This window comes from Chrysemys picta, chromosome 7 (genome assembly GCF_011386835.1).
Source record: "Chrysemys picta bellii isolate R12L10 chromosome 7, ASM1138683v2, whole genome shotgun sequence".
Classification (NCBI taxonomy): Eukaryota; Metazoa; Chordata; order Testudines; family Emydidae; genus Chrysemys; species Chrysemys picta.
Genome location: NC_088797.1, coordinates 71,287,213 through 71,304,391, shown reverse-complemented (window position 1 = coordinate 71,304,391; position 17,179 = coordinate 71,287,213). Strand labels below are relative to the sequence as shown.

Sequence of the window (17,179 nt, the reverse complement as noted above, 5' to 3'; positions counted from 1 at the left end):
GTAGTCACCAGCAAAAGATGACAAATGGGTTTCCTCCAGGCAGGAGGTAAGACATGTATCTCTCAACATGTAAATTAAAAATTGCAATGAACACAATGGATGCACACTTACACCCCTATCATCCTGCACCTAGGAAGTAAACAGACTGTTTACATTCATGCAAATAGGATCTCAATCAATTTTAATTGGATGAAAAATATGGGGTCTTTATTACCACTTAAACTAATAGAGCTTTCGTTATGGGAACCTTTACATCGTCATAATGAGAGAAGGACACTTTTAACAAGTTTATTTCAAATAAATATACATTTAATTTCATCTGAGGTGGAGCACAAGTTCTCAAGGAGAAGAACCTTGTAAATTGCATAAGTGTAACACGTTGTTTGTATAACTATGCTGCTATATACATAATAATGATATTCAAACCTACCAATTATTTTTCCAGTGAGGGCCTACTCAACTCCTACAACATACTAAGGGTGAGAGATACTAAATGCTCTCAGCTTCCAATCAGATCAGCATCTCAGAAGATTGGGTCTTTAAGAGAGATTCTGATAACACAGGGAAAAGCGCATCAGAGAGAAAAAATTTCAAAGTGGCCTCAGCAGGCAAAGGTCACAAGAAAGCTATGGCAGCAGCAAGCATTCAGTTGCAGAGCAGTGTACAGCTTGGTGGTGGCCAGTGTTTAAAACCATATACAGTATAAGTCAGAGTTAATCAGTGCTATAGACAGAGAAAATCAATGGTTTAAATGGTGTCCAAACAAGATAAATCAATCTATTTCCTTTTTTAAGATTACTATGTGATGAAAAGGACAGTAAGTCCAAACAGAGAAGAAGATTTAGGAGCTAATCTTTTTCTGGTGTGACGAAGTTCCTCCTCTATCTTGGTGGGTCCTGCGCTTATTGGCGGATTTTCTTGCCTCAGAGATTCACCATATGGGTTGGGGAACAGCCCAGAGACCTTCCCCTCTGGAAGAACCCACAGTCCAGGTCAATTGGGAGGAACCCAGGCCCACCCTCTACTCCGGTTTCCAGCCCAGGGCCCTGTGGACTGCAGCTGTCTATAGTGCCTCCTGTAACAGCTGCATGACAGCTACAACTCCCTGGGCTACTTCCCCATAGCCTCCTCCAAACACCTTCCTTATTCTTACCACAGGACCTTCCTCCTGGTGTCTGATAACGCTTGTGCTCCTCAGTCCTCCAGCAGCACACCCTCTCAGCTCCTTCCGCCTTTTGCTCCCAGCTCCGCACACTCTCACACTACAAACTGAAGTGAGCTCCTTTTAAAACCCAGGTGTCCTAATTAGCCTGCCTGCCTTAACTGGTTCTAGCAGGTTCCTGATTACTCTAGTGCAGCCCCTTCTCTGGTCACTCAGGGAACAGAAAACTGCTCATCCAGTGACCAGTATATATTTGCCCTCTACCAGACTCCTGTACCCCACTAGTCTGGGTCTGTCACACTGGGCAAAATGTCTCTCAGCTACAGCTAAGATGGCAACATGTCAAATTAGCAAAGGAACATAATTAATCTTCCTATCAATCCCTGGCTTGAGTTCCCATGCTTGGGGCTAGCCATACATGCCTCTCTTCCTAACACCTCCCAAGGCTCAGACAGTCTGCTGTACTAATATACTCTTCTGCTGACTTTCAGTGTTGGAACACAGCTCCTTATCCCTTCCAGCTTGTACACTCACCTCCTCCCATATGGCTGTAGATACACTGTATTTTAAAGGGCTTATATTATTCTTGGTGCGATTCCAAAAGAGCACATGGGATGTTTGCTCAACAGCCTGTCAGAAATGCTGGATTTTCTGTTGTTCCCATCAAAAATTCCCAATTTCCCACTTTACATAATTATAAGAAAACACCATTGCTCTGCAATGTTAAATTCTCTGGAAAATAGTGTTTAATTGTAAAGAGAAATCTGCCAGGCAATATTTTAAATAAAGGTTTATCCAAGATTTCCATGTTTTGTATTCATTATTCTGCATGTTGTGTAAAATGAGAAAAACGGTAATGGCTTTATTAGTTTCTTACATGTGATATTTTACTAGTTGCTGGCAGGAACTCTCAGAGTGTGCTCTAGCACTTAGAGCAAGAGAATGAAAAAGCAAGACTCTGTGCTTCTGCCTGGATAGTCTCTCAGGGTTTGGGTAACCTCCCTGTGCCTCACATTTCCATAATAATAATAATAATACTTAATACTTGTCAGGTGCTTTGAGGTCCTCAGCTGAAGATTGCTATAGCACTGAAAAATACTAATATTAGTGAAACTTCAGTAGAAGGGATTTGGGCCAAACCTTCAGAGCTCAACTGATAATATTTTGAGGTGGTTGAACTGCATGTTATCAGGGACACTACACAGACCAAAGAGTGTTCCACTGTACAGTAACATACAAAAGCAATAGTTAAGTTTTAAATTCTGCCTGCGGATATAGGTGGCCAATTCCTAATAGGAGTTTTGTGCCCAGAACTGAGAATAGAATGTGGTTCTTACTCCATACGTTATCTCCACATCCCCTCAAACAGTGTACAAACCAAGAAGATACAGGGGAGGAGACACCCAAAGCCCACAACCCATATTGTTAAGGCAACATTACCATCTATTTCAGAGGTGGGTAAACTACGGCCCACATGACTGTCCTGTTCGGCTCTTGAGCTCCCGGCCAGGGTGGCTAGCCCCTGGCACCTTCCCTGCTGTCTCCCACTCCCCACAGCCTCAGCTTGCTGTGCCACCAGCGTTCTGGGCAGCAGGACTGTGAGCTCCTGCCGGGCAGTGCGGCGGTGTGGCTGGCTCCGGCCGGGCGGCACAGCTGTCAGTCCTGCTGCTCTGAGTGGCCTGGTAAGGCGGCAGAGGGGTTGGATAAGGGGCAGGGAGTCCTGGGGGGCAGTCAGGGTACAGGGAGCAGGGGGCGGTTGGATGGAGCAGAGGTTCTGGGGCGGGCAGGTAGGAGACAGGGAGTGGGGGTGTGGATAGGGGTTGGGGCAGTCAGGGGTTGGATAGGGGTTGGGGTCCTGGGGGGGGGAGGGATTAGGGGACAAGGAGCAGGGGGGATTGGATGGGTGAGGGGTTCTGAGGGGCAGGAAGTTGGAGGGGGTGGATAGGGGGCTGGGGCTAGGCTGTATGGGTAGGCACAATCTTCCCTACCCAGCCCTCCATACATTTTTGGAACCCTGATGTGATCCTCAGGCCAAAAAGTTTGCCCACTCCGATCTAATTACAGCAGATTTTAACTTATCAAAATACAAATGTCATTGTGAAATGTTAACATTACTTCAAAAAGAAAAAGAGCGCATTTATACAGATCACCAAGTTTCATAGATTCATAGGCCAGAAAGTGTCATTGTGTTCATCTAATCTTATATAACATAGGCCATAGAACTGCACCAAAATAATTCCTAGATCATATATTTTAGATAAACATCCAGTCTTGATTGAAAAATTGTGAGTTATGGAGAATCCACCATGACTGTGGGTAAATTGTTCCAACAGTTAATTACTCTCACCATTTAAAATGTACACCTTCTTTCCAATCTGAATTTGTCCAGCTTTCACATCCAGCCATTGGATTATGTTATACCTTTCTCTGCCAGATTGAAGAACCCATTATTAAATATTTGTTCCCCACATAGGTACTGACAGTCTGTAATCAAGTCATCCCTACCAGCCACTGGCATAGGCTTGAATTAGAGGATGGCCTGGAAGGGCAACCAGGCAGTCGATCTGCGGAGACTTTGATACCCGTGGAAAGGAAACACATATAGTGATCTGTCCAGAAGGCCAACTCATGAAGAGGGAATGTGCTGAGTTCCAGCGAGCAAGAGGGGCTGTGGTGAGAACAAATGACAGATGGTGTCAAACTTGGATGGAGATAATCCCCTGAGCAGCTAGAGAAAGAGCCCTAGCAGTGAATAGAGCATCTTGTTACAAGCCGATTCTCTCTCTCTCGGGTTTGTTTTAAAAGAGACAGCCCAATGGAGGTATATTTCTCTCTCTTCCACCCCACCCCCCTACTGTTTCTGCAGCAACCCAATTATTTCTTAGCTCATATGCTTATTCTGTGACAACTACACACATGGCATAATTAATGTGGTGTTCAGTTTAATTGGTGCTCATTATTTCATATTATTTCATTTTATTTTGGTTTTAATTCCCCCCCCCCAAGATGTCCTCCAATAGATGCCAGAAAAATAAAGGAGGAAATATTTATCCAACATAGTAGTCTAGGGACCAATTAAGTTGAAAAAATTGGCATAGGGATTCCTGGTTTTCCTTTCCCCTTTGTACTCCAGAGTAGATGCTGTTAAATCAGTTGAAACATTGTCTTCTGCTGGTCCTTTAAAACTAGCATCAATGAGTGAACTTGTTTTATAAAGCAAAACAGGCCATTGAATCTTGACTGGGTCTATTCAAATCTAACTTAGATCTAGTTAATTTTAAAACAACTCTCTTGGGGGGGAGGAAAGGCAAGATCTGTTGAAGATTTAATGAATAATTTAAGACATAAATAATCTGATTTAAAACTCATACTGGGAGTTTAAAGACTCTCTCTTGAGTTACTAAGCATACTGATTTGCAAGCTTGAAGTTATGAAAAATAGTCTTTAAAGCGTGTAACATTCATAGTCTCATGCCACCAGAAAAAAAACAGAAGTTAATTCACTAGGTAAATTAATTTAAATTACTGATGGTTGTGTTAAAATGAAATAAAATCTCCATGCAAACTATCAAACTTTGTAAGGATACTTCTGAAAACTATGCCATTTGCTCCAACTTTTCAGTACACTGCTGAACTTTAGTTTTAAGGTCTGTGTCTAATTCAGATAAGGAGAAAGTCATGGGAACAGTCTAGAAACAAGAAAGTTACTTGAACAACTGTACCAAGGGAATAAGGGCCCAGTTCAGCAGAACACTTAGGTAAATACCTAACATTAAGAATGCACATTATCACATTGACTTCAAAGATCTACTCATGTGTTTAAAGACAGGCATGCACTTAAATACTTTGCTAAAATTATACCCTAGTGCCCATATTTTCCCGCAGAGCAAGAGGAATATAGGCAAGGAAGGAGAAACTAAAGTTGTTTATGTAAGACCTATGGCCATGGCAGTGGGTGACAATCTCCATCTTGTTCTCTGCTATATAGTAGATTATTTCTGAAGGATAAAAAATACAGTTACTTTAAAAGTGATGTTAAATTGATATTGTCTGAACAATTAGGACCATTAAAGTTGACTCTTGGCTTCCATTAATTTCAGAGGGCTTATGATGCATCCTTAGAAAAAGAAAGGGAGATTTGACAAAAGATTCTCTCTCTGGTTTTGGTGAGGATTTAGGCCCAGATCTTCAAAAGTATTTGGGTGCTAACTCTCAAAGGGACTTAGGTGCCTGATTACCTTTGAGGAGCTGGGCCTCAGTGTCTGATTCTATAACTCCCAAAGGTGATATCATGTATAGTTTTTTACTTAACTGCTTTATGTATAAGCCATTTATATTCCAACACGCTCATCTTTAATTGCAGGATTCCTGGGCTATTAAAGCTGTCTAGCTGTTCCTTAGCCTGTTCTCTTAATTTCCCAGGATATTTAAAAGGCTTTGACAAGCTCCTAAATTGCTTTTATCCCCCTCTTTACTCATTCCCGTCAATTTGAACAATCTGTTATTGACTTTTCATCATGAAAATATAATGGTTTTAAAAAGAAACATCATAGATCTAAACATGGTCCTGCTGCACCTTGTCTGCAATCATAGAAGTTAAGTAATGGGTGCATTTGGCTCATTGTGTATGCCAATGGGGAGTTTTCCGAACTAAATATCTCTTTGAATTTATTTCCAAACTAACAAGACGAAGAAATGCACAATATAAAATAATTGCTGGATGTTTTCAGTTATACCAGGAGGAACAAATGTAGCTTAATGTAACTTTCAATTTGTTATACTTTCATAACCAAAAAAAATTGCATATGGAGAACAATATATATTTCTCTTAGCTAATGCACATACATATGATAATGCAACTTTAAGGTAGAAAAATCAAGTGCTACAAGATTCAGACAATGCAAAAAAAAATATGGCTCGTGTTTATGCCTGAAAAATATGGTCTCTTTATGCCAATATATGTTGTTCGTCAATATATAATTAACCTAAAATAACTCTGCAGCTTCAGAAAAAGCAAATTTTCACCACTGAATTATAAACTATTAAGAACAATTTGGATTTTGGAGTTGCTGGAAGAGCCTTAATTGCTGACAAAGTGCATGGAGTGCTGCTAACAGATGAATCTAGGAGGTAAACCTAATAGGAAGCTTTAGTATTATAGGTTGATGGTAGGGCCAGAACTACATGAATTTCAATGGCTTGATATTTTGACTGGAATTACATGGGTCCCTATGGGATGATATGATCTGAACTGAGCTCTTTTTGGCTTTGCATGAAAGATTGTGCACAGAGCGTATACCAAGTCATCATTGTGCAGTGATTGAAAGGGGAGTGGACAATGGTATTTAGAAATACATCAGAGAAAGTCCAGGAGCTGAGGGATCCCTGTCTGATATCCGGAGCACCAAAGCAGGCAGTTTTCAAAGAGGCAGCTACTAGAAGAGACCTCTGTAGCAGTGCTCCCAACCAATGAAAATCAGGACCCTTTTGAAGTATCTCACGATGGGCACCCAAAATCACTAGTTGCTCTGAAAATCTTGGCCTGGGAACTTTTTCACAGTGACCTCCCTTTCACAGGATGTGGTGTTATACTTTGTTATTATGTAATGTGAAGTAACATTGCTAGATCTTTTGAATAATTGATATTTTAATTTCCAAAACCAAGATGATGGGAAACCTGAGGCAAGTCTAGGTCCAGTTAAAAGTCTGTTTGGTGAAGGTATTGAACTGAAATAGACAGTTCTACAGAAAACTGCAAGATAACTGTTCCTGTGTCTATTCAAAGGGAAGTTTTATGATTTTTAATGTGGAAAGGCAACTAAGCAAGACATGGTGAGGTGATTTGGGAAGCTACACAGCAGCTCGTGTGCTAAAAATGTGGATGCTGGGAAGCAGCCTTCTTTAGATGTTATAAAACCCCCTTAAATAAAAGTTACAAAGTGAAGCAGCAGAGTCAGCAAGTTTGAATTCTAAGACCAAAAGGTGTGGGCAGATCTTACCTACTATTCCCTCACTTTCCTAGTGAAATACCATATTAGCTGTTCAATAGATATAAAAAAAGGAGACTTATAATGAAAACCAACACTTCGCAATATGACATCTGCCACTATATTTTTTCATTGTTACTAAAGAAAGTGTTTAAGATGACATTAATAGCAGACTGATTTAATTTTTATTTAAAGGGAGAATATGCAATTTTAACTCCATTTACTTATGTGGAGTCTTTTTTTTAACCCTAATCTGCCAGGAAGGAAGTCTGACATTTGGACAAATGAGATTGTTGACTGAATATTGATAATCCAATTTTTGATGTATCAAAGGTTGTACGGAGGCACCATACTTATGCTACATACTAATGAGAAACTCCAAGTGTTGAGAGATGATGATGTGTGCAGTAAAATATTGCTTGGGGGGCCAGAGCTCTGGATGGGCTGATATTATTAGAATCAGAACCTCAGAATGGGAATACAAAGTGACTTCCTTAGGGGAAATTAAAAGCAGGCGAGGATCGTGTCAGAAGGGCTGAGCTGAACAGGTGAAATATTTGTGTCTAGTCTGCACATAAAATCCACTTCAAATCTGTATGAAAGCATGAAGCTCTTTATGCAAAGAAGAGTTAACAGCACAAAAAATGTTAATGTTTCACTTCACCAAGTTTTCACAGCAAACCAAGTAATTGGTACAGAAGTTTCAGCATGCAACCCAGATTGTCAAAATCTGCAAAGGCCTACAAAATTTAACATCCAAACAGAGCAGAGAGGGAGAAGATTATTATCATCATCTTTAGTATATTCAGAAAAAACTCAAAGGGCTACAACAATCACAAAGCCAGAGGTGGGGGTAAGATTTCAGGAGAGGGAACATAATTTCCCCTCCCCCCCGCAAACCATGGGTAGATTTTAAAGGATAAAATGGTATTTTATAGTAGAAATGACCCAGTATTTGAAGGCTGAAAAATGTTCATTTCAGTTTGGATATGCAATTAAATACTCAGAAGCTCAGATGTTTGTAGCCTATATGAACTACATATAACTCTTGGATGTGCACAAAATTGGACCGGGATTCTCAAAAGAACGGGCTTTCTTTTGGGATTTACAGTTAGTCTTTTTTTCTATTCAAGCTGGAAATACCCTAAGAACCAGGCTTTCTGGCCTTTTTGCTTCCACTGAGGATGAGAAAACATTAATGTGTGGAAAAGAGGGGGGTGGGGAGGAAGAGGAGTGGGGAGAGAGATTAATGGAATGTTTTAGAACTTTGTAAAAAATTGGAGTCAAAACTTGAGGAAGTTTCACTGGCACAAGCCACTTTGCCCAGCCACAGTGCAGTTACAATACATTTAATTTCTTCTTTTATTACAACCCTGGATCTTCACTTTCTACCTGCCTTGCAGGGAAGGAGGGAGGATCATTTTTTTTGCAGAAACCCAGTGACATTGAAGTAATTCATGTTGCAAGGCAGGAAGTCTCTTATATGCTAGCTGAGCCTTTGGTCCAGCATTTTAGGAATAAACAGGCATTACATGCCTGCTTACTCCATCTCTGGAAGAGATAGGTGGATCCTCAACTTCATTACCCCTGTCTTCCCAATCACTAGCCAATTCAGCGAGGCTGACGTAAGAGAGGGTGTTGTAAAATTTACTGCAGTAAATTACTACCTTGCCAAACCCATTGAAGAAAGGAGGAAACAAGAGTTGTCTCTGAATTATAATGTCTAGCAGCGCTACTCTTGGGGTGCAGCTTAGACACCACCCTTTGCTGAGCTCTGTGCCCAAAGTCACAATCTAACCATTAGGTTACATTTTTATAGGCTTAGCTGTCGAGTTATTGGTGTGTGTGCAAAACAGAAGCAATATTCCCCCAATACAACTCCAATTTCAGAAAACTCAGTTTTGGGCTTATCCCAAAAACAGTGAAGGTTAAACCCACAAGGTAAATATTTCAAAAAAAATTATGAGCATCTGAAAACACATGCTATAATGGCAACCATTTTGCATTCTTAATTATGATTGTTACTTGCAAGTGGCATAGCATTAAATGTTTGCTATTGCTTCAAGAAAATCATCATTTACATACAGTAGTATAGATAGACACCAGATTTTTAATTTTCACATGCAAATATTTATGCTTCCAGTGGCTGCAAGCTTGTCCATTCTAGGGAAAAAAATAATACAAGCTGTCATATATGCCTAATTTAAAACATGAATTCATGATCAGATTCTTAGAGCACAAAATTTCAGAATGAGCAGATATTCCATTAAGAAAAAGAATCTGGCCCTAAATTATGAATTTGGACTCTGGTATACTTACTACTCACTTTCAATAGTATGTTACACCATGAGTAGAACTACTGAAGTCAATTGGATGGCTGTGGAGTAAGTTACTATTAAGCTTGTATAAGGGTATCAGAATTTGGCCCCTTGTTTTAAATTATTCATTCAACTCCCAAATGCTCACTCACTCTCTCTCTCTCTCTGTCTCTGTGCATATTTAAAATATGAAACAAAGCATAAAGGTTTCATTAACATGTATCTGGGGTGGTTACATTACTTTTACTTGAGCCTCTGAAGATCATCCCAATAAAATGCATGGATATACAATGGGGCTGAAATTCAGTGGAGATCAACTCACTGAAAGAATTTGGCCTCATTTGTACAATTCAAAATACTGTCTCAATTCAAATTTCTCCACCCTTGGATCCTACTAATTGGGAACAGGAATTTGAAATATTAAATTGATAATGAACAACATTTTAGACATTGTCTTCTAATAAGAGTGCATCAATTTGCATAGTTCTGTGAACCTGTCTGTGGGAATTAATGATGCTTCTCTATATCAGTATGATAGAGAGAGAGGGATATGACAACGTTTACTTCTGATACTATTAGGGTCCCTTCAATGACAATCATTAAGAAGTCCATTAATGAGAAAATATTGCCCTGAGGCACTACTGCAGTTAGACATCTTACTTTAAATCTATGCTCTCCAGAAACTGTATTAATAAAGCACTGAAGTCTCTGAACTGTACAAAGGTTATTAGTCAAATTATCTCACTGAGCAAATGAAGAAAAAGATAGACTTCTTCATATACTGTATGCAGATGACACTGAAGATTAGGGTGGACAGTATTCTAAATGTTTCACCAAGAACTGTATTAGAAATACAATGGTTAAAAATTTCACCTCTAATGACTCTAGATATGAGCAGCATACACCCCCCCACACACCTTTAAAAGATCAAACTTAAGTGGAGTAAGATCAGAAATTGATCACACTAATTAATATTATTATCTGATAATAGAATCATTGATTTGTTAAATCAAAAATCCTGCACCATATGTTCATGAGTGAGGATTTGACTGGAATAAGAGCTATTGTAACATGTAATTTTCTTTCTCCTTAGTAGATGATACAATAGCTTCAAAAAGAGACATTAATTTTAACCTAAAATGATTTTACTATCAGGAAATATAATCAGTGTATTGGCCCCTGTGAAACTGGTTTCAAGCTAGTGCCTAACAAATGATGGCCATGTAACCCTCCCCACACCACAACTGCATTCATGTTGGTGCTCTCAGACTACACTTACTGGGGTGTGCGGAGTACAGACTCTACATGGGTCGCTACACACCACAATGAAAGGCTCCAGCAGTGAGGAGAGATTCTAACAGGGGGAGGTTTCAACATGGGGGAACTGCCAGAGCCTTTCCCCACAATGTCCCCCTGCCAGAGCCTTTCACTGCTATTTATGCCCATGCTAGCTGGGCGTGCAGTGTCTGTATGTTACACGCTGCCATAAATATAGACCTACCTTCAGAATGACAACTACTGATGAACAAGAAGGTGGTGACAAATTCAAAACAGATAAAGGGGATTTTTTCATACAATGTGCAAATAGAGTGCAGGCTCACTGCCACAGGACGTCATGAAGGCCAAGAATTTAGCAAAATAAAAAAAAAATTGGCATTTATATGAATAACAAGAATATCAAGTGTTAGAATAGTTAACACTAACAAACATTTTGGAAGAGATATTCAACTTCATGCCTTAGGAGACCTAAAAGTGTGGGGCAGATTCTCCAACTTCTGCCAACTGTAGGATTCTCACACCTTCCTCTGACATATCTGGTGTGTCCACTGTCAGAGGCCAGGTACTGCAGTAGATGGACCTGTCATCTGATCCTGTCTGAGAATTCCTCTGTGGACTACAGACACAGGTATTTTGGTTTAAAAAGCAATTATTTCCATTTAACTTAATCCTGTAAAAACAATGAATTAAATTAAATTGAAATAAGCCTTTCAAACCAAAAGAAGAGCATCTATATGCAAACCCGCATAAGTTAAGATCAGTTTAAAAAAACACATTAGGTCCAATGGTGCAAATTTGTGTGTAAGCAAGGCCTCTGACATTGACTCTCACAGTGGCTTTGGACAAGTCACTTGCAATAATTGTCTCTTCCTCAGTTTCCCCATGTGTGAAAATCCTTGCTCTAATTTACAGGTTAATTAAGTACCTTCCATGCACAACACAACACAATTATTACTGGTAGTTGGAAAGGAAAATAAGTTTCTCAGTAAGTAAGAGTATTGAACTTTGAAGCTGTAGGAATCTATTCTGAGTTTAACATTTTTAAAAGGAATTCTGCACGTTTACAAAATAGGTAGATTTTATTTAATGGACATTAAAATCTCTTTTGAGTAACTGTTTACAAAACATCACTCTCTTTAAAATGCAAAACCGGGGTTGGGGTATACAGGTAGAATGAAGCATTTTAAAATCTGAAACCCTGCCCCTCCCCCCCATTAAAAAGATACAAACTCTTTCATTCTTGGAAATCTATCGTGATAATGTGTGCTGAACTCAGACTATGTTTGCCAAATCTTAGTCCAGAACGAATACGTTACAAATCAGTTAGAGTCCCCTAATAAGAGGAGGCACATTGTAATGAACCCTGATTAGAACAGCAGTACTTACAGGGCCTTGTTATGGGAATAAATACTGTGCCAAAATTAATCACTGCCAAAAATTTACAGCTTCTTCATTTTAATCTGCTTACTTCTACCAAGAATGCTGATTTATTTTAAAAGGGAACAATATAATAAGAGATGAAAGCATGGTAGGGGAAGTCTCATCTACAGCTGAAATGATAAATGGGGGTGAAAGTTTTGTTTGATTTTTAAAGATAACACTCTATGGACCAAAAATGCTTTGCATTCTGCAAACCAATATGATTGACATTTCTGGTGTATTGAGCACTCAGATAAGGAATGATCAGGTCTTCAAATTTGCTAGGTAATTGTGCCCAGACCTATACATTTAGCTACTTAAAATGTTCTAATGATATATTTCTCCTATGCATTGTTTCATTGTCTTAGCATGAGGTCACTCAATGTCCTGGAATCACATCTCATGTAGTTGAATTAAAGCTCTTAATAAAAACCCTTTTTAAATGTCTCTCTTTACACATCGCACATTTTGTGTTACATAAGGGGGGCTGGCTCCAAGGTATCTACTTCCCTTGGCAAATTAGCAAATGTCTATTCCTACCAGCCCCAGCCCTTTACAAATAGTCACTGCATTTATTGCCTCAAGTAACCAACTACTACTATGTAATAGCCACTGTTGTGTATATTAGTGTTTGGGATCTTCAAAACTACTCCTCATAGGAAAGTCAATTCAATGAAGCTTTAGGTTTTCCCCATAAGATAATTCACAAAGTATCTTATGTAGACTTTATAGAATAATTGTGTCAAGTGTCTCTATCTTAAGAGGGCAGTGAGTATTGTATATTTTGTGATGCCTTATCCTGTGCCAAACAGTCTACTAATGCATACCTTGTTGTACTTCATTATTCTGTCTCCTTGAGACTTGGCATCTCGTTAACAAGATGGTCCCTGTGGAAATAAGAGAAACATATTTAATTCTCTTGGGGCAATGCCTCTGCTTTTGCTCCATAGCTCTGCTGCTGACTCAGTGCCTCTGCAAATCACACACAGGATGCGCTGCCTCCAAAAATGCTGACTTTGCAAGACAGGAAGGCAGCCTGGGCTAACAGCTTTAAGAAAATGGTTGGAAAAAATCATTTGAAATTTACCAAGGGGGAAAAACGTGTGTGGGGGGAGAATAAAGTAGTACAATGAAAGGAAAGGGAGAGCTGGGAAAGAGGAGGAGAGGGGAAGGAGAAAAAAGGAAGATGAAATAGGATGAAAAAGATGGGCAAGAGAAGGGAAGGAAAGAGAGGGGAGAGCATAGAGTCAAATACATGGATAATTACACTTTCCTCCATCTCCATAAATATATAGTATACATAGTGTAATCTCTCTCTCTCTCTCTCTCACACACACACACACACACACACACACACAGAGGAACCACTTCACCTACCAATGAAATACAGCCACTTCTAAAGGGAAACTTGTCAGCTGTCAAAAAGGGTATAATATTAATCAACAGATTCTTGAAGATTGGGCATTCCTATTAATTCTCTCAAGAGCAAGGAATTAGATACTAAAAGTAAAAAAAAAAGAAAAAAAGAAAAAGAAAATAGTTTTTGGCCCAATGCATAATTAATCTGTGGAACTCAGGACCACAAAACATGACTGCAGATCAACAATCCCTTCTAGCAGCCTGGCTGGCTCCCTTGGGTTGAAAGCTGAAGTTCTAAGTGAATGCTGCAGGAGATAACATTTAACTTCCACAGGAAACTGCAGCAGTTGTGTAGTCGAGGGTAAACATGCATTGTTTACCCACTTCTCATTTGATGAATATGGAGTTGAGGTAGGGTGACCAGACAGCAAGTGTGAAAAATCGGGACAGTGGGTGGGGGGTAATAGGAGCCTATATAAGAAAAAGACCCAAAAAACGGGACTGTCCCTATAAAATCGGGACATCTGGTCACCCTAAGTTGAGGTTAGTTTACCCACTTTTTTTTTTTAAACCACTACATCTCTGAATTGCAGCCCAAATTGTGTGGATTTACAGATGGCGTAAGCTGCACGTCTCTCTGGATGGTCAAACATCTCTTCCCAAATCACATGGCATTTCAGTGGAGGGGCTGCTGTCAGTTTACAGGCTGGAAGAGGGAGGAAGTATGTTTCATAACTTTCACTAACCTCTACACATGGCTGGATTTGGCACATGTTTGCCCTCCTCTAATGCACCACTTGTTCCAACTTGATGCAAGTTACAAAGCCACTTATAACCAGTTACACCACCATTTATTTCCCCACAACTTCTGAGAACCTCAGGATCAAAACCAGAAGTAAGGTCTGATTGATGTATTTTTGCCACTTAAACATCACTCAATTGCTATTCAACATACAATGGAACTATCATCAGTAGACAAACCTACCAACTACCAAATATACCTTTAGTGAAGACTGATGAAAAATACAGCTAAGCAATATCTGTAATAAAGAATAATCTTATGATCTGCAGGGCTCCATACTAGAACATAGTTCAAAATTTCCAGAAGGGGAGCTCAGGGCATGACACTTTCAACTCAGATTCTGATGCACTGGGAAGGGAGGAGAAGAGAGGAATTGGGAGTCTGGTGGCATCAAGATCCTCCATCAAGATCCCATTTGTCAGTCTCTGAGTTGGAAGGCTTACGTTGCATATAAGCAGATGAAGTATATTCTTGCTTTGCCTACGTTTAAGGCCGGCGTTCACCTATAAACTTCACTTTTGTGAAATTTAGCAAAAATAAAATATCCTGTGATGCACAGTCCATCCTACTAGTTCACCGGGGATTCTGAAAACCATAGAACAATAAAGGTTGCACTTGGGATGGGCAAACTGCTTTGGATGAGGATCATTCAAAATGTTTGCTCAAACTTAACCCAGAACTTGAAATTTCGAGAAAGGTGAGCTATTTTCCTCTTCTTGTTGTTATTGACATTTGCTCACCTAAAGCACATCCTGGCGCCAACCAGGACTAAAACTGGAAGTGTCAAAATACAACAAAAGCCGTTGTGGTATTATTTTCAGTCCTGCTAGAAGGAGGAAATTCCAGAGGTCTCATGAATCCATAACTATAATTCCAACTGATTTTTCTTAAGCTTCTTGTGTGGCACTATTTATAAAGTGACTTGAAAATTTTAGTCTCATCCCAATAACCAATTGAAAAATCAAAGTAAGTTTTTTAGATAGACCTCATGTATGAAGGCTTTATTCTTTTCAAATAAAATGTAAAATATAACATAACTGTGAAGGGTAGTTTGGCAGGAAAGTACATTAACTCACAACATATTTCACATCTGTTTAAGTTGACCTGGCTAAATTGCAAGGAGTAAAAATTAGTTGATCATGAATTTAAAATATTCAGGATGATATATTTAAACTGTCACTCTTTGTGTATGGGTTCACCAATCAGTTCTTTTTAAATTGCATAACGTTTGGTATTACTGCTAACATCTAAGTTAATTACAGATGCCAACATGCAATCAAATATGATTACGTTGCATTTTTGGAAACTGATCAAATGGTTCATACTGAAGCTTAAAATAGACCTTAAAAGGTGGTGTTAATTAAGCAAGCTACAAAGTTCTACTATTTTGTCAGCTTTAGAATTACAATGACAAATTGTCAGTATCCCATGCACTCAAAAGTTTTGCACTGGGAAAACTGAAAAAGAACTGTGGGGAATTCTGTAATGACATCTTTTATACTCCAGGAAAGCGAGCCAAAGGAATGTTCTCAGGACAAGACTCAAGCTTGAGGAAGGGCTTTCCACTTTTTTCTTACTAAATCCCATAGCACCTTAGGACAAATAGCACACGTGCACTTGATAGTTTGGTTCATTGAAAAGGCAATGAAGAGGGTAGAGAAGTTGAGTAAACTACAATATTCCAAAGAAAAGAGACTGAAGACAGCAGCTGAGGGAGCAGCACTCTACCTGCAAAAAGAAGAGATAAGAAGAGGGGAAAACAAAAGGGAGATGGGGATAGAAGACATCTATGGAGTAAGTTGGAAACTGGAGTTCCATAATGCAATACGATAAGTGTTTAATATCACCAAGAATATACAATTCTCTCTCTTACTTTGGCTTTCCTTTCATTCAGCCACCTATTATCTCCCATCTTGTTTGAAGTAACCTCTTCTTCAATGGCCTCCCTAACATCCACATTGCCCCTATGCAGTCCATTCACAATGTTGGTGATAAGTTTTCACTTCCTTCTGACCACATCACCCCTCCTCTCCTTGAATCCCTACATTGGCTGCCCATTTTTTTAGCACATCAAAGTCAAGAATCCTGTCCTTGCCGTCAAGTCCCTTCATCACCATGACCCTCCTGTCTCTTTACTTCATCACTCTTCATGCATCAGTGCTGCCACTTACACCAGGTTTCCCTAGGGGTGCTGGAACAATTTGAATATTGGGAGTGCTGAGAGCCATGGAACCAAACTGTAAACTCTGTATATGAGGAAAACCACTTCAAGTCAGGGGGCGCAGCAGTACCCCTAGTTCCAGCACCTATGGGTCTCCCACAAAGATAAAGGACAGCAGCTCTTCTGCAGTGATACCTAAACACCTACTGTCATCACTATTGATGGTTAAATTAAAAAGGCAGTTGGGACAATGAACATTTATTTTTAAAAGCTTCAAATAATTGGGAACCTTCAATTTGTGCACAGCCATCTAGCCTATGTAACTGTACTTTCATAACCATTACTCCTGTACTTCTTCCCCACTGTTTGTTACACTCATTCATTGCATCTTGTTTCAAAATAAACTGAAAATTCTTTGGGGGCAGGGATGTGCCTGTGTGATTGTACAATGACTAGCAATAATAGGTGTCTGAATCTGATTGAGGTTTCTATGCAGAATTGCTATGCAAATAATACATCTATTTGACATAGTAAGCAAGATGGCATATGGTTCTGAGCCCTGTATGCATGTCCAAAACTGAATACTTAAAGACAAAAAGTCAAATTAGTTTTATACTTGGTCAAAATTCAGGCAAAAGTCTTCCTTTTCCGCCTTCTATGAAATAAAAAATGCTGTTACCTCACTGAATTCATA

General features: G+C 39.4%; 1 protein-coding gene across 1 annotated transcript in view; it reads right to left on the bottom strand.

The window, feature by feature from the left end:
- Positions 1-13,020, bottom strand: part of LOC135972936 (pulmonary surfactant-associated protein D-like) — an 83,354-nt gene extending 70,334 nt beyond the window's left edge. Inside the window, exon 1 of the mRNA XM_065553634.1 lies at positions 12,991-13,020. Coding sequence (XP_065409706.1) covers positions 12,991-13,005 — 15 coding nt within the window. The 5' untranslated portion in view covers positions 13,006-13,020. The remainder of the gene's footprint in view (positions 1-12,990) is intronic.
- Between the last annotated feature and the right edge of the window lie 4,159 nt (positions 13,021-17,179).